Consider the following 26,827-nt stretch of genomic DNA (forward strand, 5'->3'; position numbering starts at 1 on the left):
CACTGAAAAAAGTCACATTTTCCATGAAAACCAAACCCAAGAAAACCAAAATTGTGTTTTACTTGATACATCCTGTCCTGCACAATCTGGAACTGCCAGAAACCACAAGCTTGGTGAGGTGGGAATGTCTGGCGTGACACAGCCACGTGCATTGATGTCTGAAACCCTTTGGGGAGCCTGTTGTTCATATAGGCTTGATGAGTCTTTAATATTTTTTTTAAATATATATATTATAAAATAGCTTATTTATGTCTTTTCTGTTTACATAAATAAATAACAATAGACAACATATGAGCTGTAGTCTGTCACGCCCCATCCTCCCACTTACACGTAGCAAGAGCAGACTTTTCAGAGGAGGGTTAACCGTGCCCCCTGGCAGAACACCCTGGCTCCGTAATCAGGTGATACTTCAGCTCAGGAGCACGTCCATTCCTTTGAAAAATCATCTTTCTTTGCCTCGTCTTTTATTTTATTCTTTCTCTCGTGGCCTGCTGCTCATGGTACCTTAGAGGCAAGGCTCGCGTTGCTGTCATGACGAAGCAGTGGCCTCTGTAGCATCTTGAGCTGGTTGCTTGCTGAGAGCAGAAAAAAAAAAGCCAAAAAAATCCTCTTTGTCTTCTTTTTTATTTGCTGCCTTCTTGTTCCTTGGAGCAGCAGCTCGTTCTTGTTTCACAAGAGCGGGCAAACAGAAGTCCCTGTCTGCTGTCGCTGTTGCTTAATGTTTTACGTGGAGATAATCGTGCTCTTCCCTCTGTTCCCCTCCGAGGTATCCGCTGCCACCCTCCAGCCTGGCCGCGTGCTGCCGTGCGCGTCGCTCCTTCGTTCCCTCGGTCCTGCGAGCCGCTCTTTGCTGGGGATGGTTGTTTCGAGCACGGGGAAGCGTGAAGCGGGGAGCTGGGATGGCATTGTTAGAGACGAGAAGTGATGAAATAGCGCAGTCAAATTTAGCAGTTTGCTTACGCTCCTGGGCAGGCGATGGGCTTGGGAGTGGAGAGGAGTTATTTTAGAAGGAGATGTGTTATTCTGAATGTGATATTGCAGCCCTAACATTCTAGTCGGGTTTCTAATTTCTCATTATAACTTTTTCTAGTCATCCTCTTTGTTGAGGGTCCTTTGGGCAGCTCGTCCTGCAGGGCCGTACCAGCTGTGCCGTCAGCTCCGCCAGGGGGGAAGAGCTCGGTTTCAAGCCAGTACAATAGGTTTAGAAAATCCTCTTTTTATCATCTTTTGCTTTGTAATGCCGCTCCTGTGGCTTCCACCCAGCTGCTCCCGCGGCATGTTCGTCTGATTGGATTTGCTCTGTTTGGTATCACAAGGAATAACCTGCAGGCAGCCTTTCTGTCTCTCGGGGGGGTTGTAGTGCCGCTGCACGTTGCTAATTTGGGAAATTAATTTCTTCTTCAGTATTCTCTTAAATTTTGAGGGGTTCTTTCAATTCATTTTTTTCCCCGTCCTCGGTGCTAAACTGAAAAAATGCAGAACTGGGGATTGATTTTAGTCAAGAGTTGGCACAGCATTCAAACATGGGCTTGGGCTAGTGCTGGAATGAGACTGGGAATGGCAGGCTGCCTCCTGGGCGTGCGCAGAACTGCTTGGGGATTGTGGTTACCACCTCCTTTTGCTGCAAGTATTGGTAGTACTAGCAGTCTGGTGAGTCTGAAAGGGGCTCCAGGAGAGCCGGGGAGGGGCTCTAGGTCAGGGCGGGCAGGGACAGGATGAGGGGGAACAGTTTTGAAATGAAAGAGGGGAGATTGAGATGAGATCTTAGGCAGAAATGTTCTCCTGTGAGAGTGAGGAGTCCCTTCCCATGGTAGGAGATGGATCTGGGTGGGCTTTGAGGTCCCTTCCAACACAACCCACTCCATGATTCCAAGATTTGGTGGCTGTGTCCGGTGGTCTTGGCCGTGTCTAGTGGACTTGAGGGCCATGAAGGGTTGAGCACAGGAGGAATGGATGAAAGAGAGTGAATGTACTGCTTGCTGACAGATAATAAAACGTGGGTTTTATAAGACATTTAATCTCCCCTGTCCTTCTCTGCCTCTTTAAACAACCGAAGTGGTCCTTCTTCCTGACTCTTCCCCGAGAGCTGTGGGACAGCGCCGGTGTGATCTCTCATGAATTTCCAAGTTTTCACCGATGAGTCAGCTCCGAGTTTGATTTAGCTCTTTGCAACACGACTGACGGCAGAAGAGGAGCCACGAGATTACCTTTATGTGGTCTCTTCTCTTGCTGAACGGCAGAGCTGACAAGGTTCTTTCCTGCCCTTGGGACCTCACTGGCTATTCATTTTCCTGGCTGTGCAGCAGCCTCCAGCCTCAGCCGCTGGTGTGCGTGCGGCGCCGCGTCTCTAAGATGTATTGCCGTGCTTGTGCAGAAACGTGGGGCTGTAGTTAGAGATCAGAGTTCCCCCTGCCCTTAGAGAATGGGTCCTAGGCCTGAAAAATGCTGGATCTCCAAGGGCAGATCCTACAGTGGATAATATTTAACAATATTAAATATGTAATATTTAAAAATAAATATTTAACTCTAAAAATTAGTGAATTAAATTAGATCTTTAACACTGTGAACAGTGTTTCTCTGGTCTGGCATCCCCTGGGGGATTTCGCCCCCAGGTGCCGCGCTCATGGTGGCCGTGGTGGAGGAGCAGGTAGCTGGGGGCAGATAAGGCTGCAGGCTTGGTAAGCAACGCTCCTCCCTTCTGTGCACCTTTCAGCAAGTTTGGGAGCCTGTTTTTTCCTTCTGTGATCAGGTCAAAACCCCAGCTGCCTTCTGGCAGGCCGGATTTGTGTGTCGTGGTGGCATTAGACAGCTTTTTGCGTCCGGATGTGGCACCGCTGCTCCCCGTGGCCATCCAGACCCCCGAGGTGCTGAGTCAAGTTGCCCACTTCAGAACGGTTTCTCGTTTGATGTCGTCCTTCGTCATGATACAGCTGTAAAAATAAATCTGGCGTTAGCATTGCCTTGCTGTTCCGGGAGAAATTTTCCACTGGATCAAGCTGTGCAGCAGGAGAGAAATGAGAGTTTGATTGCAGCGTGGTGGTTGGTTTTAGCAGAGCTTCAGCCAGCAGTGACCTGCCTGCACAGTGGGTGATGGTGTTTGCCAGAGCCTTCTCCTACGGCAGGGCTGGAGCACCTCCCACACGAGGACAGGCTGAGAGAGCTGGGGTTGTTCAGCCTGGAGAAGAGAAGGCTCCATGGAGACCTTTGAGCAGCTTCCAGTACGGAAAGGGGCTCCAGGAAAGCTGGGGAGGGGCTCTTGATCAGGGAGTGCTGGGACAGGGTGAGGGGAATGGTTTTCAGCTGAAAGAGGGGACATTGAGATGAGATCTTGGGAAGAAATGTTTTGCTGTGAGGGTGGCCCTGGCCCAGGTTGCCCAGAGCAGTGGTGGCTGCCCCATCCCTGGAGGGGTTCAAGGCCAGGTTGGATGGGGCTTGGAGCCGCTGATCCAGTGGGATCTCATGGCAGTGGTGAAACTGGATGGGCTTTGAGGACACCTCCAACCCAAACCATTCCATGATTCTATATATGACTCCTCTGCCTTTTCAGCCACTACTGCAGTCCGAGCAGGGGCTTCTCCCTGCCATCTGCAGCCACATGCAAATTGTCTGTTCCATAGATTGTGATTTAAGTTAGAGCCAACAACGGAAAATAAAATCTCATGAGTAATTCTGGCTGTTCCTCCCGGTGTGCCGCCTTTTGCCGCGCTCTGCGTGGATGATTTAAATAATGCAAAATCCACTTGCGGAAAATGTCAAACAATCTCTTGGCTAAGCGGTTCCCAGTGACTAACGGGGCTGGTGTTGCTCACGGTGCCGAGCGGGCTGGCAGCTCCCCTCCCGATGAGCCACGGCCGCGGGGATGCGTAAGGGCCCGCGATGATGCATTAAATTGTTGGGAGGGTACAGGAGAGCGTGGCTTCCAACCCGCCAGAGCAACGCTGCGCTGCGCAGGGGCAAGAAAAACTACTGCAAGGGAAGGCGAGCGCTTCAGAGAGATGGGAAGCGGCTGCTTTCTTCTTGGCATCTCCTGCCTCTTGATAAATACCAAGTGCAGCAAGCAGCACGCGCTGAGCCCCCAGCGCCCTGCGCTGTCCTTCCCTCGGTACATTAAGTTACAGCAAGCTGTTGGCTTGGACAAAATGTGGTTTTTATCTAGCTCGCAGCTCACGTGGCACTTTATCATTAAAAAGAAAAGCTGGCTGAGGATTGGAAACGGCTGCTGAGCTCTCCAAAGCAGAGCAGGGTACTGAGTCAGTGTTTTTTAAAGCTTGGCTGTGTCTGGTCCTTGTACTCCATGCTGAGGAATAGGATAATTTACAACTGGTAGTGGTCAGTGGAGCTATTTTGCGTGAGAGGCTGGAGAAGTGGGCCTGTGGAACATCCTGAAGTTCTATGAGGCCAAGTGCAAGGTCCTGCTCCTGGGTTGGGGATTGGGAACTGCCCTGGGAAGGACTTGGGGTGCTGAGGGATGAGAAGCTCCCCATGAGCTGGCAATGGGCGCTCGCAGCCCAGAAAGCCAGCCGTGTCCTGGATCCAAAACAGTGGGAGCAGTGGGGTGAGGGAGGCGATTCTGCCCCTCGGCTCTGCTCTGCATCCCCCGCGGCGCTGTCTTGGGGGCTGTGTCTCCAGCGTGGCAAAGGGGTGTCCTACAGGAGAGCCTTGGTGCAGGAGGAGGTGTTGTGATGTGCTTCTTCCCACCCTGGCTGGTAACGACAAACGAGGCTCGTTTGGTCCTTAGAGACAGCGGTGCTTGGCAGAGGTGGTGACACCTTGGCAGCGTCTCTTTTGGCTTGAATTTTAGCCGATCGCTGTTGCTATTTATAGAGCTGCATGAGCTCCTATCACCAGAAACCCAACTTGCTTCTTCCTCACTCCCTCTCTTGTCTACCTCTTGGCCGTGGCGCCATTGAAGTGCTGATAAGGGATTTACACAGGGTGGTGGACTGAAAAGTACTGGATTTCTGAGAAGAGCCCTGTGACTGCAGTAAGGTGGCTGTGGGACAGCAGTTTGTGCCTGCTGAGATGTTCCTCACCGCTTGAATTCAAGCTCGTACAGCCTTGCTCCTGGACCTCACCCTCCTGTCATACCCAGCTCCTCATCGTGGAGACATGGCACGCAGCCCTGCTCCTGGGCAGCCCTCATCTGAGGGGGTTTGGTGCTAACTGGTCTATGAAAAAGGGTTGTTTTAACACTGATTTAAATGCCGTTTTAGCTAGGCTGTAAACCTCTTGATCAAGGCCAGATGAGGGGACATTGGTTCTGGATTCGGTTCCTGTTGTAAATAGGCTGTGCCTTTGGCTTGGCTTTCTGCTCCAAGTGAAATCAAAGCCAAGTTGCTGGAACAGCTCAATAGGGAAAGATGTGGTCGTACTGGGATGAGAGTAGACCATGCGGCAGGTCTGTGGGATCAAAGATTTATCAGAACAAGTTAAGCATGGACATAACTCGGTACTAAAACAGATGGAAGTCAGTTTGAAGAGCAAAGGGCCAGCATATCCCTCCTCTTCCTCCCTTGTCTCCTACCTCACCCACTCTGATGCCCATCTCCGGCATCCTAATTAAACCCCAGCTGCTTGTGCAGCAGCCCTGCTGCCTGGTCGTGGCTCACAAAAATCCCCCAAGACGGGAAGAAGACTAAACACTGACTTTTTGCTCCCTCCTTGCCTGCTCTGTCACCCCATTACTGCGTCCGAGCCGTGGGGTTAGACCAGCCAAACCCTTGAGCTGGAGACCTCCGTGGCAGGGACCCGCCGGGTGGGCAGGACGGTCGTGCCCGTCAGTGCCGTGGGGAGGAAGTTTTGGGGCTCACCTACCTCCAGCCGCCCTCTCCCCCTTCTGCTGAGTACGACGCAGTATTCCCGTTAGGCAGAAACAGAAGCACAAACACCGGGGCTCGTGTGTTCAGCAAAGCCAAGATTATTCTGAATCATCCGATATCCTTATCGGAGCGGTACAGACGGCGCCTGCATCGAACAGCGCAGGCTCGCGGTGTCGGTGGCAGCGCTCTGCTCGTTCTCATTGCCACGAGCCAGCAGCTATTTGAAGCCCTGTCCCCAAAGAGCAGAAGGGCTTGTCGCTGCACGTAGCTCTGCTCCGCCAGGAGCGCGGGCTCAGCCGGCGCTGCCTGTGCGAGCTGCCAGGGATGCAAAGGGACAGGGGCGCCCGTGGAGAGCGGCACCCGCTGGGCTGGAGTGGGGGGCACTGCTGGGCTTGGCTCGAGGAGCTGCCGCGTCCCTTGGGGTTTTAATTTTGGGATTGTTTGCCTCTCTTAGCCCAAGTACCCCGTTGCCTGGAGGCGCAGGCGCTGAGCTGCTGCGAGGGGAGGCTGGAAAGTCCACATCCCTGCAGTTCCGTAGGCGATTCCTCCAGAACCAGCTTCATCCTGGTTCTGGGGAAGGTTTTTGTTCTGCTCAGCCCCTTCTGTGCTCTTCTGTCTTCCTTGAGCCACGTCCTGTGCTTCTCCTGGTCTCCCAAATGGCTCTGCTGCTCCTCCCCACTGTGCACTGAGTATGAAGCCCAGTAGATAAAATACAGATGTAGTGGAACAGCGGTCTGTGCAAACATTAGCCTGGGGACCTGCAGAAGAGTGGAATTACCTGAATTTCTGGATTCCTCAGAAATAAAAAGCACGCTTATGGTGGGGAGAGGCTTGGCCTGGAGCACACCTGCCTGGGCCAGGCAGCACGTACTCTGTATTGCGAACCCTTCTGAGCTTTGGGCAAAGCAAATACCCTTGGTGTCTGATGGAGCAGAGCACGCCAGCGCGGGACCAGCAGTGCCGAGGCCCCCCTAAAGGTGAGGCATGCGAACAGAGTCCTCATACCCACGTGTGCTGCTTCCATCCCGCCCTGAGCAACCTCCCCGGGGGACCTGGGGCAGGCTAGGGCACAAATCCCGATGGTTTGGGGAGTCCCAAGTCAGCGCTGAGGCGCTGGGCTAATGCCCTGAAATTCGTTTTTATAAACTCTCCCTTATGTTCTGGGCTGCCATGTTAATTTTCCAGATTATGTGATTGTGGCTTTCAAATTGGAGAGAGCTTGGAGAAACATCCCCAAACCAGCCCGCTGCTGTTGCCATCTGTCTCTGAGCTGCCTCTGGGATCCCACCGCTCGCTCGCAGCAGATGATCGTTAGTGCTTATTGAATTAGGAAGCAAAAAAAATCCAGTGACTTCTGCGATGTTGTTTGCTATAACTAATTCCAGGCGCTAAATTCTCGCTGAGACCCTGGGGGCGTATTGAAATGATGCTTTATGCACATCCTGGGTGTGAGGGCTTCACAGGTGTGCCCCGAAATCTCTGCCATCGTGAGACCAGAAAGGTCTCATAATGTGTTTTGAAGGATGTGTCTAAAGGGTGGGTGCATCAGGTTTTATAATGACTCTCCAAGTTAATAACGACTTCAGATCTGCAAGCAAAAAATCCTGATTTGAATGGCCACTTCTAATCTTGCTTTGCATGTCCAGGATAGTAATTTTTTTGGAGACAGGGCGGTTGCTGTTGTAGACTCGCAATTAAGTTTCCCATTCTTTGAGGTTTTATAATGGCTGCAAAAATCCAATTAACAGTGGTGCAGCTTTACAGGTATCTGTTCAAATTCTAATTGTTTGCAGATTTTTATGTTGGAATTGGTACATTTTACTGAGCTGATGATGACTTCAAGCTGGGTTCAGGTGCATTTGGAGGGGGATAGGAATTCCAACACAGAAAGCGCATTCTAATCTATTAAAATAGGCAGCTGGGGACTGGATAAACTGTTTCTGGTGTTCATGGCCATCCTTGTAAGCCTGTTTCGGGTGCTAGGGCCACCCTTGTGGGTCTCCAGAAGGAGGGAAGGTGGGAGATGGGTCTGTAGGCTGCTTTGAAAGGACCATGCAAGGCTGAGCTCCTTCTGTAGTACACCGAGTCCTGCTGCGTTCCACTGTAGCTCCACACTCCATCGTAATCAGCTAGCAAAATTCCTGGAGAAACCAGTAAAGCCAGCGCCTGAGGGCTGTCCCAGCACAGTCCATGAACGGAACGGGGGCGGTACTGTGCCTGTCTCCTCCCAGGTGCACGTCTGAACGCTGTGCATGTTTAATTTGTTCAATGTTTACATCTTCTGAGCAAAACGAGAACAAAAATGGGTCTCAGAGTAGCCCTGAAGGACTTGGGGTGCTGGTTGGTGAGAAGGCCTTTCTTGGGGAGCTTACGCTATTGATCCAGTGGCCATCGTTTGGTAGCGTTGAGGTGTCTCAGGATTGTGGCATCGGCTTGCTTTTCTTTTGCTGCAGCCATAGATTTGTGTTTTGTAGATTGTGTGGCTAGCTGCAATATAAATAATTCATGGCAGGGAACTTATCGTGTTTATCTGGAATAATTGAGCAATTAAATCTGTTTAGGTATGTAAAAAGATTGTGCAATGGCTTGTCTGTCTTCAGGCCTTAAATTCTACAAGTGCATCTATTACATATTTAATCCAGAACAATAAAAAAAGACAGACAGAAAATACCTTCTGCTGTGATGCATCGATCCCCTCCGATACGTTCATTTGCTCGAGTTGTTCGTCCCGGCGGCTGTGCTCATAAATACGTATTGGCCCAGGAGAAACGAGACCTAATTTGGCTCCTTCACTGTGGAGAAAGCATGAGGCTGTAACGCCTGGTCTAGGGCTCTGTCTCTAAAAATACTTTGGGTTATGTATGTTAGCGCGAGGGTTGGCGTTGCTGTTTGAACCCTTCTGTCCCGGCTGCTTTCTGCTGGGTCACAGCATCTCGACCCTCTCTGCCTTGGCTGCCGCGCCCTCGTCGGATGTCAGTGCTGCCAGGTTAATGCAAAGTTGGAGGCATAAAAGGACCTTCAGATGTTCGGTTTGGTCCCTGAGCTACAGCCGTTCTCTCCTGTTCCTGTAATGGTCTGGGAGAGCTCCCAAAGGAGCCAGGAACTCGTGGGCGAGGCTGCAGCGGGGCCTCTCGTAACTGAGGAAACGTGGAGCCAGGCAGCAAATGAAGAAATGTGGAGCCAGGCATGGACAAATTATGGGTTTATCCTGTGTTGCCAACAGGGAACCGGGCTGCTTTTAAATTAATTTGTTATGTCTGTTGATTGAGAGCAGCTGGTGCTCCTGATAGCGTTGTAGTGATGAATCGGTAGAGTCATGGAATCATTAAGGTTGGAAAAGACCTCTAAGATCATCCAGTCCAACCGTAAGTAACGGCATCGCTGCTGTGCATTGTTGCTGCTTTGCACCCAGAGAGACCCCATGGCCCCACGTTCATCTGCTTTGGGCAGGAGGTACTGATGAATGGGAAGTTCTGAGCTTCTCCGCTCCCTCCCAGGCTGCTGTTCTAGCTCTGCAGAAGACAATGAGTGAGCGGGACTGGAGGCTCCTGTTGCCCGGGCCGGCCTTCGGCTGGCGGCGGCGTACGGAGCAGCAAAAGGCAAAACAAGCCATTAGGCTTTCCTCGACCGAGAGGGCTGGCATGGAAGTACCACGTTCTGGAGCAGGAGGGCACCTGGGGCTGCACTTAGAGCACATCAACGTGCGGAGCCGAGGAGATTGAAACCCGGGGTGAGCTCTTTGCGGTCCTCCCTGACCCAGCCCAAGGGACAGCATCCTCCGAGCACGTACAGCCGTCCAAACCTTTCATGCGCTCCTGCAGCCGGGGAACAAAGGCTGTCTAAACAGGAGCTAGTGAGGCAGCAAATCGCACAAGAAACCCTCTCTAATGAACTGGAAGGACTTGTCCCTTCGCCTGGGGCGGTGGCACTGCCGCCGTGCTTCGCTAGGCAGTGCCTTGCTTTGGTGGGGGGAGCAGCGGTGCCGCGCTGGCTCTGCTGCTGCAAAGGTTCCTCCTGCCCATCCATTTTTCTCTGCCAGCAAGGGTGAGTGGTGAGGAAGGGGATGCTCGCGCCTCCCGAGGAGCTGGCAGCTCCGTCGGCACCCAAGCCCTGGGGAGCACTGCTGCAGGAGCGCCGCGGGACAGCGAGCCGAGGTTAGTCGCAAAGCTCTGCAGTGGGCAATGGTTTTCATGGAACGTTTGCTTCCTCTCTGAGCGGTGGGGTAAGGATCATCCCAACAGCGAGGCGCGGGAGCTGGAGATGGGCTTGAAAATCCAGAGGGTCTGCAGAGCCTTGTGTGGGTCGAAGCCTCCCGGCAGCCCTTGGGGAGAGATGACTTGCCTTCAGTTCAGGGGGCTCTAGCTAGAGACAGGGACTTGTTTAAGGGAAACTGGTTGAGCAGTGACTCATAGGATGAAATGGCACCGTCGTGTTCCACAGCTTGGCTCTCTGGACAAACACAGCTTCCCATCTGTTGTTTGCATTGAAGGAGGTGAGTTTGAGGGTTGGTTCCTTTCACTCGCCAGCAAGCGAGCAAGTTGATTATTCTCTGGCAGGCACTGGCAGGATGATTGCTGACGGCTCCGGTGGCTTCCCCTTCTGGGCAGGAATGCAAAGGGCTGGATTTTATTTGTATTGACGTATTTGAAGATAAAGATGAGCATAAGGTGGCCTTTTTTGGAAGTACCTCGGTGACCAGTTCCCCTGTCAATTAAGTGCCAAAACACTCCTAATTGCACAGTCCCTCTGGAGCCCTGGATTCTCCTCAGATTGTTTTTGATTTGGACCAGGAAGCTCCAGCCCACGCTTGCCTGCATGTTTGCATCTGCCTCCTCTCCACCTGGATGCATGTGTGAATTTTGGTGATGTCTTGACGCGCAGCATGGCCACAAACAGCAGCTCCTGAGCTGCTCCTGGTCCTCCAGAGGTGCCTCAGGAGGCTTCGTCTCCTGATGTTGTTTGTCCCCCAGATCTGTCGCAGCCTTCCATGGGATGCTGTGCAGGCTTTACATTTTGTCTGCTCCAAATGACAGGGGTGTGTTTCCTACCCTCAGTGTGTGAGCTTTGTGACGAATGTTGCTATAGAAAAAAACTGGCAATAGTTCTGCTTTAAAAAAGCAAACCTGAAATTTCAGGATAAGACACATTTGTATTTCATGGAATCACAGAATGGTTTGGTTTGGAAAGGAACTTAAAGCTCATCCAGTTCCGCCCCCTGCCATGGGCAGGGACACCTCCCACTGGATCAGGGGCTCCAAGCCCCATCCAGCCTGGCCTTGAACCCCTCCAGGGATGGGGCAGCCACCCCTGCTCTGGACAGCCTGAGCCAGGATCTCCCCACCCTCACAGGAAAACATTTCATCCTAAGATCTCATCTCAATCTCCCCTCTTCCAGCTTATAAAATCGTTGTATACTCCACCAGCCAGTCTGAGATGGGGTGGGATGCCTTCTCCACGCAGCACCTTCAGCGTTTTCCATGCATCAGCAGCTCTTCCAGAATCTGCTGAGCTCTCGCTGCTCTCCTGCAGCTGTTCCACCTCCTGCCTTCCCCGCAGCTCCCCGCTCCCGCTCTGCCGCGGTCTACCTGCTAGCGCTGCCTCTTCCCTGGGATCAGGAGGCTGCTTCCATCGCAGGCTGCGTGGCCCTGGCAGGTTGCAGCGTGACGATGTAAAAGGCGAGACGTGGCCCTCGGAGCAGCTCTGGAGTGGATGCGGGAGCCGCGCAGGGGAAGGGACGTTTTGCTGACTGGCTGGTTTAATGAGGTGATGTTTCTTCATCCGCAGGCAGAGCTGCTGAATCGAAGGCACGTAAGGACGCTGAGGCAGGTCACTGGCAGCTCTCGCAGCTTGAGGAGAGGCCAGGCCGTCGCAGCGCTCCTCCAGGATAAGCCAGTGGTGCCCATCGGTGAAGCCCTTCCTCCCCCAGTCAGTGATCTTGGCATTGAGCCTTGCCATTAGCCTGATTAACACAGTACCTTCGTTACCCAGTTCCAGCTTTGGTTTTTTTTATACTCCTCTAGCTCTGGCTGCGCTGGTGGCTGCGAGAGGCAGAGGAGGGAGCTGTCACGGTGGCTTTGGGGTGTGTCTGTTGGGGGTTGGCTTCATGAGAGGGGGCTCTGGGGCAGGATCCCGCTCGGGGCTCAAGGACTCAAAGAGCTTGTGCCACAGGCTTGCTGTCTCGCTCTTCCCAAACGTGTCTTTTTTCTGGATTTCCAGTTTTGTAGAGTATTGAATACACATGATTTAGGCAAATCAGGGAAAAAACATGCTCCTTTCCTCCTTCGATTTCCCCTGAAATTTATGGTTTAGGTTCACCATCTCAAAGGTCTTTTCCAGCTGAATGATTCTATGAACTTGGCTTCTTGTTTCCCAGCTAGCTGTGCACCCTCTTGTCTCCCACCACAGGAGGAGGATGGGCAAAGCTCGCTTGCTCCGTCCTGTTCAGCCTTGGATGGGATTGACCATGCTTGACATGCGATGCCTTGGGAGCCGTTCTTCCCAGCCTAAAATAATAATTTAAAGCCAGTCAGGTGAACAGGGCTCCTGCGGGGCCCCGTGGCCTCCTCTGTTACAGCTAGCAAGGTCAGATGGCTTTGGCTACAGCAAGGTGTTGGAAGTGGGTAGAGCCGGTGAGGAACCAATCTCGAGTCTCCAAAGTCTTAAATATGGTCAGCTAGTGCCCTCCTGTTCCTTGCTATTTGTGTTGTAGCATCCTGCATCACCTTCAAATGGCCTGAAATAACCAACCCTCCGTAAAGACGATTATTCTTCATTATAATCCTAAATTTTGGCTTGAGGAGATCTCAGATGTTCAATTAAGAAGTCTTTCTGCTTACAGCTCACTTTAAAGCTGCCTACTGTGCAGGCTGAACTCTATAGTTAGGATACTTCTAGAGCTGTATTGTCTTGTCTCTGGAGAACAAAACAACCTGCGCACTACCAGCCCTCCCTTGCATCTCCTGGTAACAAATCCAAGGGATGGACTGTTTCCACATCGTTTCCTAAAATAGGTGGTGTTAGAATAGAATCATAGAATCATAGAATCATAGAATCATAGAATAACCGGGTTGGAAGAGACCCACCGGATCATCGAGTCCAACCATTCCTATCAAAATGACTTCACTTCAAACCCCATTATAAAATCACAGCCGAGGGAGGCAAATCGAACCGCAGCACAGACCCCCTTCCTGGCTCCCTACCAAAGGCAGCTCCCGTGAGCTAATCCACGAGGTTGCTGCCCTATTACCAAGCAAAGTTTTAGGGCTAAACGCTTCAGCTAACCAAGAAGTAAGCCGCGTGTGTACATGACTATAATAACTATAGAAGCTCAAGCTGTCTCTATTGTTTCAAATCATTTTTATCTGGATGCTTTTCTTGGTGTTTTTCTGGAGAGACTGGTGAGCGGTGGTACATGGGGATGCTTTTCTTCCCCCCGTAAGTACCTGTACCGCTCCCCTCAGCAGGGAGGCAGGATCTGGCCCACCACGCACGTGCCCATCTCTGGCTCTTGCTGGTGTTTAACTCTGCCACAGCCAGCAGGCGCTCTGTCTATTCCTGCCGACAATTTTTCTTAAGGAAATGCTGATTGGGAAGTTTTCATCCCTAAAGATGGAGAGGGGGAGATTTGGAGTAGACATTAGGAGGAATTTCTTCACAATGAGTGTGGGGGGAGGCCCTGCCCCATCCCTGGAGGTGTTCAAGGCCAGGTTGGATGGGGCTTGGAGCAGCAGGATCTAGTGGGAGGTGTCCCTGCCCACGGCAGGGGGTGGAATCAGATGATCTTTAAGGTCCCTTGCAACTCAAACCATCCATGATTCCAATGGAATTTGCAGAGGGTCCGTGCTCGCAGATGCAGGACGGCATCGCGATGAGGAGGCGTGTCTGGCAGTGATGGCCCCACAAGTGCTGCAGGTTGCAGACCAATCCACACATCAGGGAGCTGGGAGTATAGGGGAATAGGGGAATATTCTGGGATGTTGCAGGGGTCTGCAGTGAGAAGGGTAAAGCTGGTGGTCGTGGGTGCGTTGGGTGCTGCGTCAGGGGCTGGGACAGGTCAGGTGTTCGTCCCAAGCATCAGTAAAGGCTGGATGGTTCAAACTTTCTAATCTTTTTAAGATCAGTACGGGTACAAAATACCCTATATATGAAAAGTCTGTGAGCTTTACCTCCCCAAGTCTTCTGCTGAGCCCAACAGCATGTGTATAATTTGCTTTAATGGTTCGAAACATCTGCTGTTAAAAGTGATGCTTAATATATTTGGCTTCCATTTCCAGTCATTAGTTCTTTTTATGCCTTTTTATGCCTAATTAAGAATCTTTTAGTACCTGATATTGTTTCCCCTGAATGTGCTGCTCTATCGTAATCAAGTCACTTCTTAATCTTCTCTTTGATAAACGAAAAAGATCAACCTCTTTAATTCACTCGTTTCAAACATTTTCTGCATCCCTGGAATCGCTTGTACAGATCCAGTCTCCATCTCCCGCAGTGTCTTACTAATCTCCTTAAAATGTCGGTGTGGAACCGTTGAGGGCTCTGGAAGGAGTCCCTCGGCGCTGGGAGCAGAGGCTGAGCCACCTCTTCACTCCTACCTCCAGCTCCAGGCTTCCCACACGGAGCAAGCGCAGGTTTGCCGAGCAGCAGAGGACTTCGTCAGTGTTTATTGTTTGACCAAAACCCACCGTGTGTGAGTGTCGGCTGTGGTGCGATAATTAATCAGTGGTGAGTCCTTCTTGTCTCCCAGGCCAGCCAGGTGACTAGTCTGAAATTAAAGAGTCATGGAATGGGTTGGGTTGGAAGGGACCTCCAAGCCCATCCAGTCCCACCCCTGCCATGGGCAGGGACACCTCCCACTGGATCAGGGGCTCCAAGCCCCATCCAGCCTGGCCTTGAACCCCTCCAGGGATGGGACAGCCACCCCTGCTCTGGGCAACCTAGGGCAGAGCTTCACCACCCTCACAGTGAAGAATTTCTTTCTAATGCCTAATCTAATTCTTCCCCCTTCCAATTTAAAGCCATTCCCCCTCGTCCTGTCACTCCAGGCTCTTGGGAAAAGCCCCTTCCCAGCTTCCCTGGAGCCCCTTTCAGTGCTCTGAGGTCTCCCTCAAGCCTTCTCTTCTCCAGGCTGAACAACTCTCCCAGCCCATGCTCACAGCACTGGTGCTCCACTATTTAACATGTTCACTTTTCATATTTTATAGTGCTTTTTTTGTCAGCATGTCGTGCATTACTAGGTCAAAACACCTTTTGGACATCAAGGATATTGCTTTTGTGCATTACTAATATCAAATGTGCAGGGAATGAAATCAGGTTTGTTTGCCATGACCTATTTTCCTCTAAACTCACATCGACTGACCTATGTGCTTACCCTTCACTTCTCTGCTGCGCGAGTCCAACGTTGTCTTTCTGTCTCAGGGAGATGGCTGGCTGGCTGTCCCCTTCAAGTCCTACCTTTGCCACCTTGGGTATTCAAGCAGGAGACTCTTCCAGCCTTCTAAAATTTCCTCTTAAAAGTGAACATCAGCATGCAGCAGTTTTCTTAGCTCTCTTGGATGCAAAATTATTCAGATCTGCCAAATTTAAATATCTTCTGGTGCTGGTAGATGTTGTTGAATGTTCTTCTCGATTGCTAATAAGTTGGAAATGCTTCATTCTCATAATGAGTGCTGTCCTGTTCTTCCCAACTGTTCAGTGACAGTAATTACGGCACGTCCGCCGTAGCTGTCTCATTAACAGCTTTGCCATCTCCACCCAGCGATGAACCCCTGTCCTTTCTAGGATGGCCTTTGTCCCTAATGCCCTCCATCAATCCTTCCTACTGCTCCCATGAGACTTCTTCCTCAAGTTCCTGTGTTTTTATAGTGTTTAAACACTTCACGGCTTCTCTGTTAACTTGGGCGTGCTGAGCTCTCATATTTGCTGAATTTCTCTTTCTCCTGGTGCCCTCTGTTTTGCACAGCAGCCACCTTCTCTTTTAGCCAGGCTTGTTTGCTCATGATTGAGGCACCAGTTTGGTTTCAGAGCTGTCATCTCTATCCCCATTTTCTTTGTATTTGTCCATGTTTCCCCCAGTCCCGTGCCTGGGGTGAAGGAGATGAGCGTGCTCCGAGCAGCCGGTCTCAGGGCGTTCACAGCTTTATTTCCCCTAATTTTAGGGTCTAATGCTGACTTCAGCATTCCCACCAGGTGAGCTGGAACTAGAGTTTTCAATTATTTGGGTTTTTCTGTTTTCACTGATGATCATTTTGCTGGTTGCCCAGACTGTTAGCAGTGATGAAGAAGCAATAATTCTTTTCCTATTCTCGCCCTTCTTTCTGTACAGCTCTCTCAGCACCTTCCTCCAACGAGTCTGTAGGCGAGCAGAGGAGCGTTTAGGGGATGGTGGTGCGATCCAACTGAACAGTCCTCAATTTCACGTATTTTTGTGTCTTATTTGCCCAGTTCTCCACCAAATCAAGACTTTCAGAGGTTGGATTAGTAAAGATTTACGCCTAAGCTTTTCTGTCCTTTCTTTTTCTGGGGGGCAGGATCTCTGGCAGGACGACTTGGCCCTTCCTCTTTACTATCTTCCCTCCGGGATCCTCTAAGCCCTCTTTGATCTGTGTAATCCACACTATTTTGTCATTGGTTGCATCAGTAGAGGCCGGTCAGGCAATTTGTGATAATCCCAACTACATTTACATTTCAAATGCTTGCTCTGGGAGCGCACAGCCCCGCTGCATTCCCTGCAGCTTTCTCCTGCTCCTCAGGACAGATGTTCCTCAGCAGTTCCTCACCAAGTCACCAACAGCAATTTGATGGTTTCTATCCCGTCTGAAATCCCCCTGGCTTTTTTCTGTCATGGTCGCATAAGCCATGTTTATTGTGGAAAGTGAGAAAGCTTCAATGGTCACGTTGTTCCCCAGCCCTTGAGCTCAGGAAGGTCCCTCTGGGCTGGTCAGTGAGCTGGAGGCAGCTTGCGTGGCTGTGGGACACGGGGCTGGTACCTCACGGTGCCTGGGAAGCAGTTCAGCACAGGCTTTGGTGAGGGGCGAAGCGGGCACCGTGCGTGGCATTTGGTGTTCACCAGCAGCGCTTGCTTGTTGTTAAAGCTGGAACAGTCGAGAGCAATCGGTTCAGATCCCTCAATATATTCTGGCGTGTTTGGAAGTTTATGCAGGAAAAACGCAAAGTATTTTTCCTGTTCCACAAAATAAGCTAAATCTGCAAAGTGACTGAGGGTGCAGCAAGCAGCCTCTTCCAGGCTACAGTGCAGACACCAAAGCGTGACCGTGGAGCGTGTCCTTCGCTGGGTGCCTTGCAGCTGTGTACCCCTAAAATCTAGATGCAAACAGCCCTACCGTGGGTCTGGGAACATCTCCTCTTCCTCCAATTTCCACCTCACCGGAGGGTCTTTAAGGGCGGGTAAGGAGATTATGTGGAGAAGGAAGATTTGCGTTTCTGAGATACCAGGAACTTTGCAGGGAGAGAGAACCTGAATAGAAAGGATTGGTTCTCCCTTAATCGGAGCTGATGGGGACGACGGGCAAAGCTGATGGGATTTTGGGAGACGCTCTCCTGAAATAGAATAGTGGGAAGAAATTCCAGGGGATGTGAAAGCAAAAACAACACGAGGAGTTCTGGATGTCAGAAGAGAGATAGTGAGACCATAAGGAATTATAAAAGCTGAAGCAGTATTTTCAGGCACTAAATATAATGTGGCTCCTTTGGAAAGGCTTGGAAAAACAACGATGTAACGCAAAATTGCTGGGGAAAAATTGAGGCTGCTTTTCACTCGGCTCCGAGAGAAATGCTGGAGCAGAGGCTGGTGTGGGTAGTGGCGTGGGAGAGCTGAGCACGCACAGCGAAGGCTGGGAAGAGCACAGAGCTGGCGTGAAACCAGGCTTGTGAGGGGATGGAAAGAGCTTTGCTGGAGATAAAGAGCCAACACAGAGTGCTCTGCAACCCGATGAGGTGGCCGGGCGCTGGACAGGGAGCAGAAGGGGGCACATGGAGGGTTGTTCATGCGCCCCGCTTTGATTTCCATAGAATCGTGGAATGGTTTGGGTTGGAAGGGACCTCAAAGCCCATCCAGTTCCACTCTTATGGGCAGGGACACCTCCCACTGGATCAGGGGCTCCAAGCCCCATCCAGCCTGGCCTTGAACCCCTCCAGGGATGGGGCAGCCACCACTGCTCTGGGAATCTGGGCCAGGGCCTCACCACTTTCATCCATCTTTCCTAGTGGATCTGAATTTCCTCTATTTTAAGAAGGTTATTATTTGATGGCTGAGCTTTCCGAGAGCCCTCGTGGGGAGGGACCTGTAAGGGGGGATTCGAGGCACATCTGCCTCCTGTCTCGGGGACTCGCTGCCCTGTCCCATCACAGGACCTGCCAAAGCACCCGGCTGCGTCTCTGCAAGCAGCTCCCGTGCGCAGAAAAAGGTTAAACCGTGCCCGTGGTTTGAGCACAAGGGGAAAAAACCCTGTGGTCAGGTTATGAACCAGCTGTGCCGCACCAGGGCCCCCGGGTGCAGAGCCTGGAGACGCGGGGCTGGCGAGGCGGTGGCGTGGGGAGAGTCTCTGCGGCGGGGATTAAAGCCTTAGAGGTGATCTGTAATGCCCGGGCGCGGAGACGGCTCCGGAAATAAAAGGCAGGAAAATCCGCATCTCGCGCAGGGTGTGCTGGCCCGTGGGATGTGCAGGTGCTGTGTGCGTGCGTCCTCTTGTCCTGGTGCCGCTCCAGTCTCGGGGCGTGCGCTGATCCTTTTTGCCACCTTAGCTCCCTGTCTCGGAGAAGGCTCCAGCAGGCAGACCCAGCTGTCCTGCTGACTCTGCTGTATATTAATATTTGCACAGCCTGAGCATCCGGGGATTTCTCGTATGGGAAGGCTCACAGCTTTCATACAGCCTCTTTAATTAACTTAATTCAGACATTAGCGTGTCACGGGGAGCGTCTCGAGGGGGGAAGTCTTTCATTTATCACCACTTAGCGAGGGAGCACTGTATATTTCATTTCCATCCAGAAGTTCATTGTGGTGAGAATGAAAATTAACCACATACTCCCCGGTCAGTGCTTTGCCTGCCCAGCAGCGTGGAGGAGAACCCAATCGCCAACCCTTACGGAGCACGGCACCAGGATTGGGGTGGGATATCACAGTCACCACACCAACACAAACAGGCTGGGAGAGTTGGGGGTGTTCAGCCTGGAAAAGAGAAGGATCTGGGGAGACCTCAGAGCAGCTTCCAGTGCTGAAAGGGGCTCCAGGAAAGCTGGAGAGGGGCTCTGGATCAGGTAGTGTAGGGACAGGATGAGGGGAAACAGTTTTCAGCTGAGAGAGGGGAGATTGAGATGAGATTTTAGGAAGAAATGTTTTGCTGTGAGGGTGGGGAGGCCCAGATTCCCAGAGCAGTGGTGGCTGCCCAGTCCCTGGAGGGGTTCGAGGCCAGGCTGGATGGGGCTCGGATCCAGTGGGTGGTGTCCCTGCTATGGCAGGTGTGGAACTGGATGGTCTTTGAGATCTCTTCCCACCCAAACCATTCTATGACTCTATGAATTCCAGAAAATCTGTCTCTGCAGGCCGTGGGGAAGCACTGTTCACGTCTCGGTGGCTTTTCCCCCCGGAGGTACCTGGCAGCAGCAGGCATCATGCTGGGGAGCTTTGCCCTTGTACACATGCTTTATAGCAGCATCCTCCGCGGAGCTGCACTGGACCTCCTGCTCTTGCCTGAGGGGCCCTGGCTGTTTTCTGTGCTAGCTCTGGTCACCAAGAAAGTGAAAAACAAGGGCTTTAGGGAGGCAGTGGGGCTAGGAGCTCTCAGAAAGGTCCCTCTCCCTTGGGAGAGGCACAAAATGCGTTGCCTGCAGGCAGAGCCTCGTGGCTAGTGGGAATATTGCAGCAGAAGCCTTGGGAGCAAACCAGCATTAATTAAATTTTGCTTTTGTACCAGCGCGTAGTGCCGTGGGCACCTGTGACAGACGAGGTCTGCTCACCGTGACTGCAAGATGATTTCATGAAGAACATGGTGCCACGTTGGTTTCTGGGCATTAATGCCTTGTTCCTATAGTGACATGGGGTTTGTTTTGGGGAACTTCAGGGTGCGCTGGGGCTCCTTGTTGGCAGCTGTAGCCCGCCTGCTGCTCACCGCCCACCTCTCCTTGTCTTGCAGGTGAAGGAATGGTTGTGCTTGAACTGCCAGATGCAGCGGGCGCTGGGGATGGACATGACCACCGCTCCTCGCTCCAAAAGCCAGCAGCAGCTTCACTCTCCTTCGCCATCCCCCTCTCAGTCCCCGGCCAAGCACCCGCCACCCCAGGGAGCAGATAAGTCCCCGCCAGCCACCCGCACCCTGCCGTCCGAGCCACCCAAACCTCACCCCGCGACGCTGCAGAAGGAACCGCACGGCCAAGGTCAGCCAAAACCTCAGGAGGCGGCCAGGTCCTCCCCGCAGCATCAGCAAGCCAAGCCTTCCTCCTCTGAGCAGAGAAAAACAGTGGGAGACACGGGGGTGAAGCCTCCCACCCCGGCCCCCAGCACTGGAGCACAAGAACAAGCCCAGGAGGGGCTGACGGGGAAGCTCTTTGGCTTCGGGGCGTCCCTCCTGACCCAGGCGAGCACGCTTATGTCCGTCCAGCCAGAGGCCCCTGCTCCAAGCCAGCCGTCTCCTGGCAAAGTGCCTCCAAAAATCGTCTTCAGCGATGCCAGCAAAGAAGCTGGTCCCAAAGCCCCCGGGGCGCAGGGCCGGGCTGGTGCCGTGCCGGCTGCGAAGCCGGGCAAGCCGGAACAGGGCATCAAGCCAAAGGAAGTGCCGAAAGCAAAGGTCTCGTGCCCCCTCTGCAAGGCGGAGATCAACGTGGGCTCCAGCGAGCCCCCCAACTACAACACCTGCACGAGCTGCCACCAGCAGGTCTGCAACATGTGTGGCTTCAACCCTACGCCTCACCTGGTGGAGGTAAGGTTCGCAGGGGCCTTCTGATCCGAGGGTGGGTGCTCTCTTCTCATTGAAAGTGTGGAAGAGGTGGTGTGCTCTTCTTCAAAGGTTTAAAAAAGTCTGTAAGAAACTGCTGAAGCCAAGTCTCCCCTTGGGGAAAACCGTGGTCCTCCAGGTCTTGACAAAGACGTGAGTTTCATACATGTGCACTGATTTCATGCTGGTTTCACGCACGGAGCAGAGCGAGGGGTGGCTGTTGCTCAGGGCACCCCTAGCAGAGTTGCTCCCAAAGGTGTCCAAGGAGGGAGGAACAGGAAAAGCACACGCGGTGCCAGAGGCACCACCAAGCATCCTCCTCTTGGTGCTTGGGAGGAGGCTGCTGATGGATGTCCTGCAGATCCTGCATCCTCAGTTGGTGAGGGGGCAAGGAAAATGGGACCGGGCAGGAAGGTGGCAGGACCTAGATTTCCTAGTGGATGAGGGCATGCGGTGTTCCGTTGGAGTTTGCTGCCCTCTCCAGATGACAGGAGCCCTGTGCCATTGTGCCTGAGGCAGGGCAGGGGAGGGGGCTGAGCACAGGGTGGATGTGAAGGTGTCTGTGGTGCAATATGAATTGGCTGGGGATCGTGCAGGCAGAGGAGAAAGAGGTTGAGGCGGTCCGAGGTCCTCCCAGTCTCACCAAGTCTTCCCAGTCTAGGAAGTCTCTGCATTGTTGTGATTCCCACCTAGATCATCTTCCCAAGCACCAAAAAGGCATTTAGCCAACTCTAGCCATCAACATGTGAATGTTGGAGATTGGTGCAAATGGGGCTCACTAGAGTATCTTGCTCTCTCCTTCCCCCTTGCTAGCTGGGGAGGGAGATCTTCCACACCCCCGGAGAAGACTGCAGTTGAAGTCTAGACCCTCACTTCTCCTCTACAGGAGGTTTGAAACTGTTAGAGAGGATGCCCAGGGCTTTCTTCTGGATGTGCTGCGTCTCACAGCCAGCAAGATGCAAACCCAATATCATCAGCACATGGAGAAGTTAATGGGAACTTTAAATGACCAGCATTTGGATTGCTAATCTTGGCTCTGTTCCTTGGCGGATAATTACATTTGACGTCCCTAGCTCCTCCCTGCAGTTTCAATTACACCCAGTAATTTTCTCCTCTTCCTGAAGCTGCTGCTCTTCATGGTCACGTTCGCGGTGGAGGGTTGCTGCTCTCCCGGGGTGATGTGGAGCGTGCGTGTGGAGGTGTAGACTCCTCAGATGGACGCCTCCATGGACCTAATTCTGTTTCCAACTGGAACGCTCCTCTCGCTGCTCCTGCCACTGCTTCCTTCCTAGCCTGAGGGCTTGGGTGAGAACAAAAGGTGTCTAGGCTGAAGCCCTGTGTAGGTGTGCCCGTGGGCAACGATGTGTTTGCAGGCTTTAGAAAGCTCGTGGGTTGATGAAAAGCCTTTAATGTTCTGCCCTCAGACCTGCCTGTTAATTAATTAATTAGAGAATTAATTTAGGGTCAGGTTGTGCCCGATAACATCAAGCTCTCTGCAGGTACCACGGAAAGGTGACCTCTCCCCGGCGTTTGTCTCCAGGGTCACTAGGTGACACCTGGGATTAGGTTTCAGATTGTGAAGGCTGGACTCTGTTCTGGCTCCCTTGGCTCTTGAGTGAAAACCTTCAGATCCCCTTGGCAAACTCGCCCTCGTACATGTGTCCCTCTTAGGGTTTCTTGCTGCTGTGTGTCTGAGGCCAGGTTGGATGGGGCTTGGAGCCCCTGCTCCAGTGGGAGGTGTCCCTGCCCGTGGCAGGGGTGGGACTGGATGGGCTTTGAGGTCCCTTCCAATCCAAACCATTCCATGAAACCTCTGGACTGCTCACAGGGGGTGTTGCTGTCTGACAATCTCTGTTATGAAACGAGGAGAAGCAAACCGAGAGTGAAATGCAGAAAGCGGGGAAGGTTTTTGCCCCTCTCTGCAGCCCCCTAAAACTTCTGATTTCCATGGAAAGATGCGCTATTATTTACCCGTGGTATTTTCATCCCCATCCCACTCGTGATCTGAAGATGGAGTCAGAGGCTCTGGGTCCCTGCCGTTCCCTCCCACCCCCTGCAGCTGCCTGGGGAGGTATCCAAGGAGCTGCCTCCTCCCCAGCTGAGTGCACTCAAACCCAGCAAAAGAGAAGAAAAAATACTAAAATCACTTTTTTTTCCTGACTCCCTGGCTGAGTTGCGTAGGTGTTGAGCCACCGAAGGAAGAGGGAGACTGGCGCTTCCCTCGCTGTCTTTGCTGCCATGAGCTGAGTGCTTGTGCAGTCTGGTCCAGCTGAAGGTTGCTCCAAGAGCATCATCCCACCTGTGAGCAGCTGATGGTGCCTCCAAGCCTCGAGGTCCCCTGAGATCCACCAGCAGGGCTGGCTTTCCTTTGGCCCTGGGTCCCAGAGAGTTTCTGAGCATGGTCAGAAGGTGATGGTGAGGACCGGGAGCTTAGGACTCTTGAAGAGTTCAGGTACAAGCGTGGCATTCAGGTACAAGGGGAGAGCACGTGGGCTGTAGTGGCCCATGGCTCTGAAGGGAAGAGGCTCCAAAGCATGCCTGACCTGCACTGCTCTTGCTTGCTCGCCGTGATACATGTTACTCAGCTTTAAATAAGTTGTTTGTGTGAATTACCAGAAGCACAGGTGCCAGGAGCTTCCTCCCACCTCCTCACACCTCCTCCAGGAGCCAGCTCCTGGGAACAGCACCATCAGCTGTTCCCACCAGGCAGAGCTGGTGCTTTGGGGCTCTCCCAAATTCCCTGCAGCCTCGGGCTGGTGACATGCAGGCAGGAATGAGTTTTCCATTGCAGGAAGGCTAACGCTGGGCCATTTCTCTGGGGATTTAAGAAATCACGCCTGTTTACAGCAGAGTCCAAGGCAGCAAGTGATCCGGCAAGAGCTGGCGTGGAGCGTGATTGCCCTGCACTGCTTTCCTGGTAACCCTGACTGACCCCAATTGACTCCGGGGGTTTTGTATTAGGGAACAAATGAACTATGCATGTTGTTTTACTAAATAAGCATGGCAGGATGCCCCTTTGCCTAATTAACTGAAACTGGAGCTGTGATGAGTTTTGTTGAAGAGCACTGCAGATCGCCGGGTGCCAGGCTATGACCCACAACGGGTGTCGCACCCTCAGGAGGGTCCTCTCGCTGGTTTGTGGTACCCGCCACGCAGCATCCCCATCCTAAAACTGCATTAATTTTCTTGCTTGGCCTACATGTCACAAAAAAGCATCCTTTTTGTAACGCTTGTGTTGTTGCCATGTGCTGCTGCACCTCCCTGTGTGGTCTCACCAGTGAGTGCTGTCCCATTCCTTGTGTGCAGGTAATGTTATATTCCATGTAATAGAGGAGGCCATGGAGATGATCCGAGGGAGATGGAGATGAGGTCTTAGGCAGAAATGTTCTCCTGTGAGGGTGGGGAGGCCCAGGCTGCCCAGAGCAGGGGTGGCTGCCCCATCCCTGGAGGTGTTCAAGGCCAGGCTGGATGGGGCTTGGAGCCCCTGATCCAGTGGGAGGTGTCCCTGCCCATGGCAGGGGTGAGACTGGATGGGCTTGGAGGTCTCTTCCGACCCAACCCGTTCCATGATCCTATGACTCTGTGACCCTATCTGCGTTATCCTGGATGTGATATCGCAAGTCAGTGAGATGCAGGAGCGGCTTTTGCTTGGGTTCTTCATGGGACGTGCTCCCCTTGCACCTGGAGCCAGGTACAAACAAGCCTGTTCAGGTGGATTTCTTGCAACTAGCTTGTGAATTGCTGTATCGGATCCTTTCCAGAAAGCTCCGGGCTTGTCTCCTCGTGTTGCTCCAAGACCTCCCACTGGGTTAAATTGGTCCCCGAGCAGAGCAGCTCCCCAGGGCTGATGCCACGTGGCTCTGGTGCGAGATGCTGACGGCAGGGATGGGGCTGAGCCTGCCCTACTTGCAGGAGCAACCGCGGTGGCTCCTGGGCTTGGCTGCAGGGAGGGACGCCTGTGAAAAAGGGGCTTCGGTTTGATGGAAGAAACCTCCTCTGTGTGATCGGTGTGTGCAGAGCCAGGTGCCACCGCGGGCAGCCGCCGGAGGGGCTGGAGAAAGGGGGCTGAGAAAGAGTTTGTGCTGAAATTATTTGGCTGTTGGCACCTATGTGTAAGAGGGAGGAGTGCTGGGAGCCTCACGCTGTGTGCCCCTGTGCCGTGCCTCCCTGCCCCCTTCCCAAGGGTCCGTGCTCACCCTGGGAATGCAATTAGCCAGGAGAATCCTGGGCAAAGAGGATTAGGCAGGTTGGGTGCCTCCAGCTCAGGGCTGTCCCAGGCTGGCATCTGGAGCTGTGCACGGCTCCTGGGCAGCTCTTTCCATGGGGAAAGCAGGATGTAGGTGGAAAACCCTGCCTCTTCGGAGCGCAGACAGTGCCTGTGTTGGGAATCTGGTAGCACGGCACCCCTGAGAGCCCCGTGTCCTTCCTCCGAGGGACGGTGGTACCTTCTCCGGGGGAGGGGAAGGGGACAGGGCAGGTGGGTGACCAGGCGCTTAGAGTCTGCAGGCATCATTTCTCCGTAGGAACCCAGGTCCTGGTGTTCCTCTGAGGACCCAAAGCTCCTGAGGGACACGCTCTGCGGCCCCAGCGGAGCAGCTGGTGTTAGTCGCCCCATTGAGGCTGTTTTCCCTGGAATGGGGTGTCCCACAATAACAGCTTGGCAGGGTCTGTGGGCTCGGCTGGGGGCTGGGACAGCCAGGTCCCCTCTCCCGAGACAGGGCTTAGCCCTGTCTGTCTTGCTGCAGAGGAATCGAGAGCCAGAGAAATGGGACACAGAGCACAGCGATTGCTCGGTTCCTCCTGATTTTTTCTGTAGAAATCATGATTTTTAAAAAATATCCCAGCCCCAGGGGTATAAAAATTCAGGTCAGTCATGTAAACTTAAGTCAAACCGAGAACACGGTGTATGACTGTGAGATGAATTCGGCTTCGCCGGCATGAGCCCTCAAATCCCTTTACGGATTGGTAATTAACAGCTCACTGTGACTCAGGAGTTCTCGGTGCTGCTTAACCCGCTGTAATTAAACCGGCTGCTGGGCTGGGCGTCCATGGGTGTCCCACCCATGCGATCCCTCTTTCTGTGGCTGTTTTCGTGCTGGTTTTTCTGCAGAACCCCATTAGATGCTACCTCCGTGTCTGTCTCGGTCCTGTCTTTGGGGGTCCCAGGACCACTCCAGATGCTGGGCTTTGCCTTGCTGAGCCTGCTTTCAGCTTCTGGCCACTTAGAAAATTATCTTAACAACCGCTGTTCCTTTCTTTAATCAGAACAAAACCCCCAGAGGTCCAGATTCCTTTCCTCCTTTAGATGCAATTATATTATTAGCGAACAAATGTCAGCCACATGTGAACCCTGCTGATTAATGCTTCGGAGGACGCCACTGCCCGTGCTTGCAGATTGTTTTCAATGGTTCATAAAACCAAAGTATATCTTCAGAGGGGTGACAGAGGCTGAGCGAGGTAAGGGATTTCTGCCTTCCTGGCTTCTAAATGAAGATGTATTTGAAGTGAATGATGCTTTCCTGATGCCAGGCTGGTTTTCCAGAGCATATTTGCTGAGCCCCAGGACTTGGAGCTGCTGCGTGTTGTGATGCTGTTCTCGTGCGCTAGCAAGCTGCCTGGGCCACCAGTGCCAAGGTGTCCTCCGGAGCCGGCTTGCCGGGAAGGCCAGCGGGGGCCACAGAGCAGCAGTGCAAATATTCAGGCATGAAACAGGGAGCCTTATGACTTTTGAGGTGCTGGTGCTGCTGCTGTGGGGCAGCTCGCAGTGCTGGAGGTCAGGTGGGGACCAAGGGCGGTGCGATACCTGAGCCTCTGCTGTAGATGTTCTTCTCATCAGCGCCTGGAGCGTGGGCGGCTGCTGTGTTGGCTCTCGGAGCCGTCCCCTGCTGCCGTGGGTGGCCGCCTGTGCCGCTGCCCCGGTGCCACGGCATCGCTGTGCCCGCTCCCAACCCCAGCCGTGGTGAGAGACCCGCGGGGCCAGCGTCCTCCAAGAGGCTGCTGTGCGCAAACCTGCGAGACGCGACGACTTGCCGTGCATCGTAGCAGCATCGCTCGCTGCCGTTGGTG

The 26,827-nt window shown here is 52.9% G+C and overlaps 1 protein-coding gene across 6 annotated transcripts in view; it reads left to right on the forward strand.

Moving 5' to 3' along the window:
- The window catches only part of BSN (bassoon presynaptic cytomatrix protein), a 77,701-nt gene that overhangs the window by 19,645 nt on the left and 31,229 nt on the right, over positions 1-26,827 (forward strand). For 5 of the 6 annotated variants that reach the window (XM_069865585.1, XM_069865587.1, XM_069865590.1 and 2 more), the window contains exon 3: positions 19,964-20,746. In XM_069865585.1, the coding sequence (XP_069721686.1) occupies positions 19,964-20,746 (783 nt within the window). Of the gene's footprint in view, positions 1-9,861; positions 9,974-19,963; positions 20,747-26,827 lie in introns of those variants that run through there. The other variant, XM_069865591.1, reaches the window with a different exon arrangement.

This window comes from Phaenicophaeus curvirostris, chromosome 11 (genome assembly GCF_032191515.1).
Source record: "Phaenicophaeus curvirostris isolate KB17595 chromosome 11, BPBGC_Pcur_1.0, whole genome shotgun sequence".
In the NCBI taxonomy this organism is placed as follows: Eukaryota; Metazoa; Chordata; class Aves; order Cuculiformes; family Cuculidae; genus Phaenicophaeus; species Phaenicophaeus curvirostris.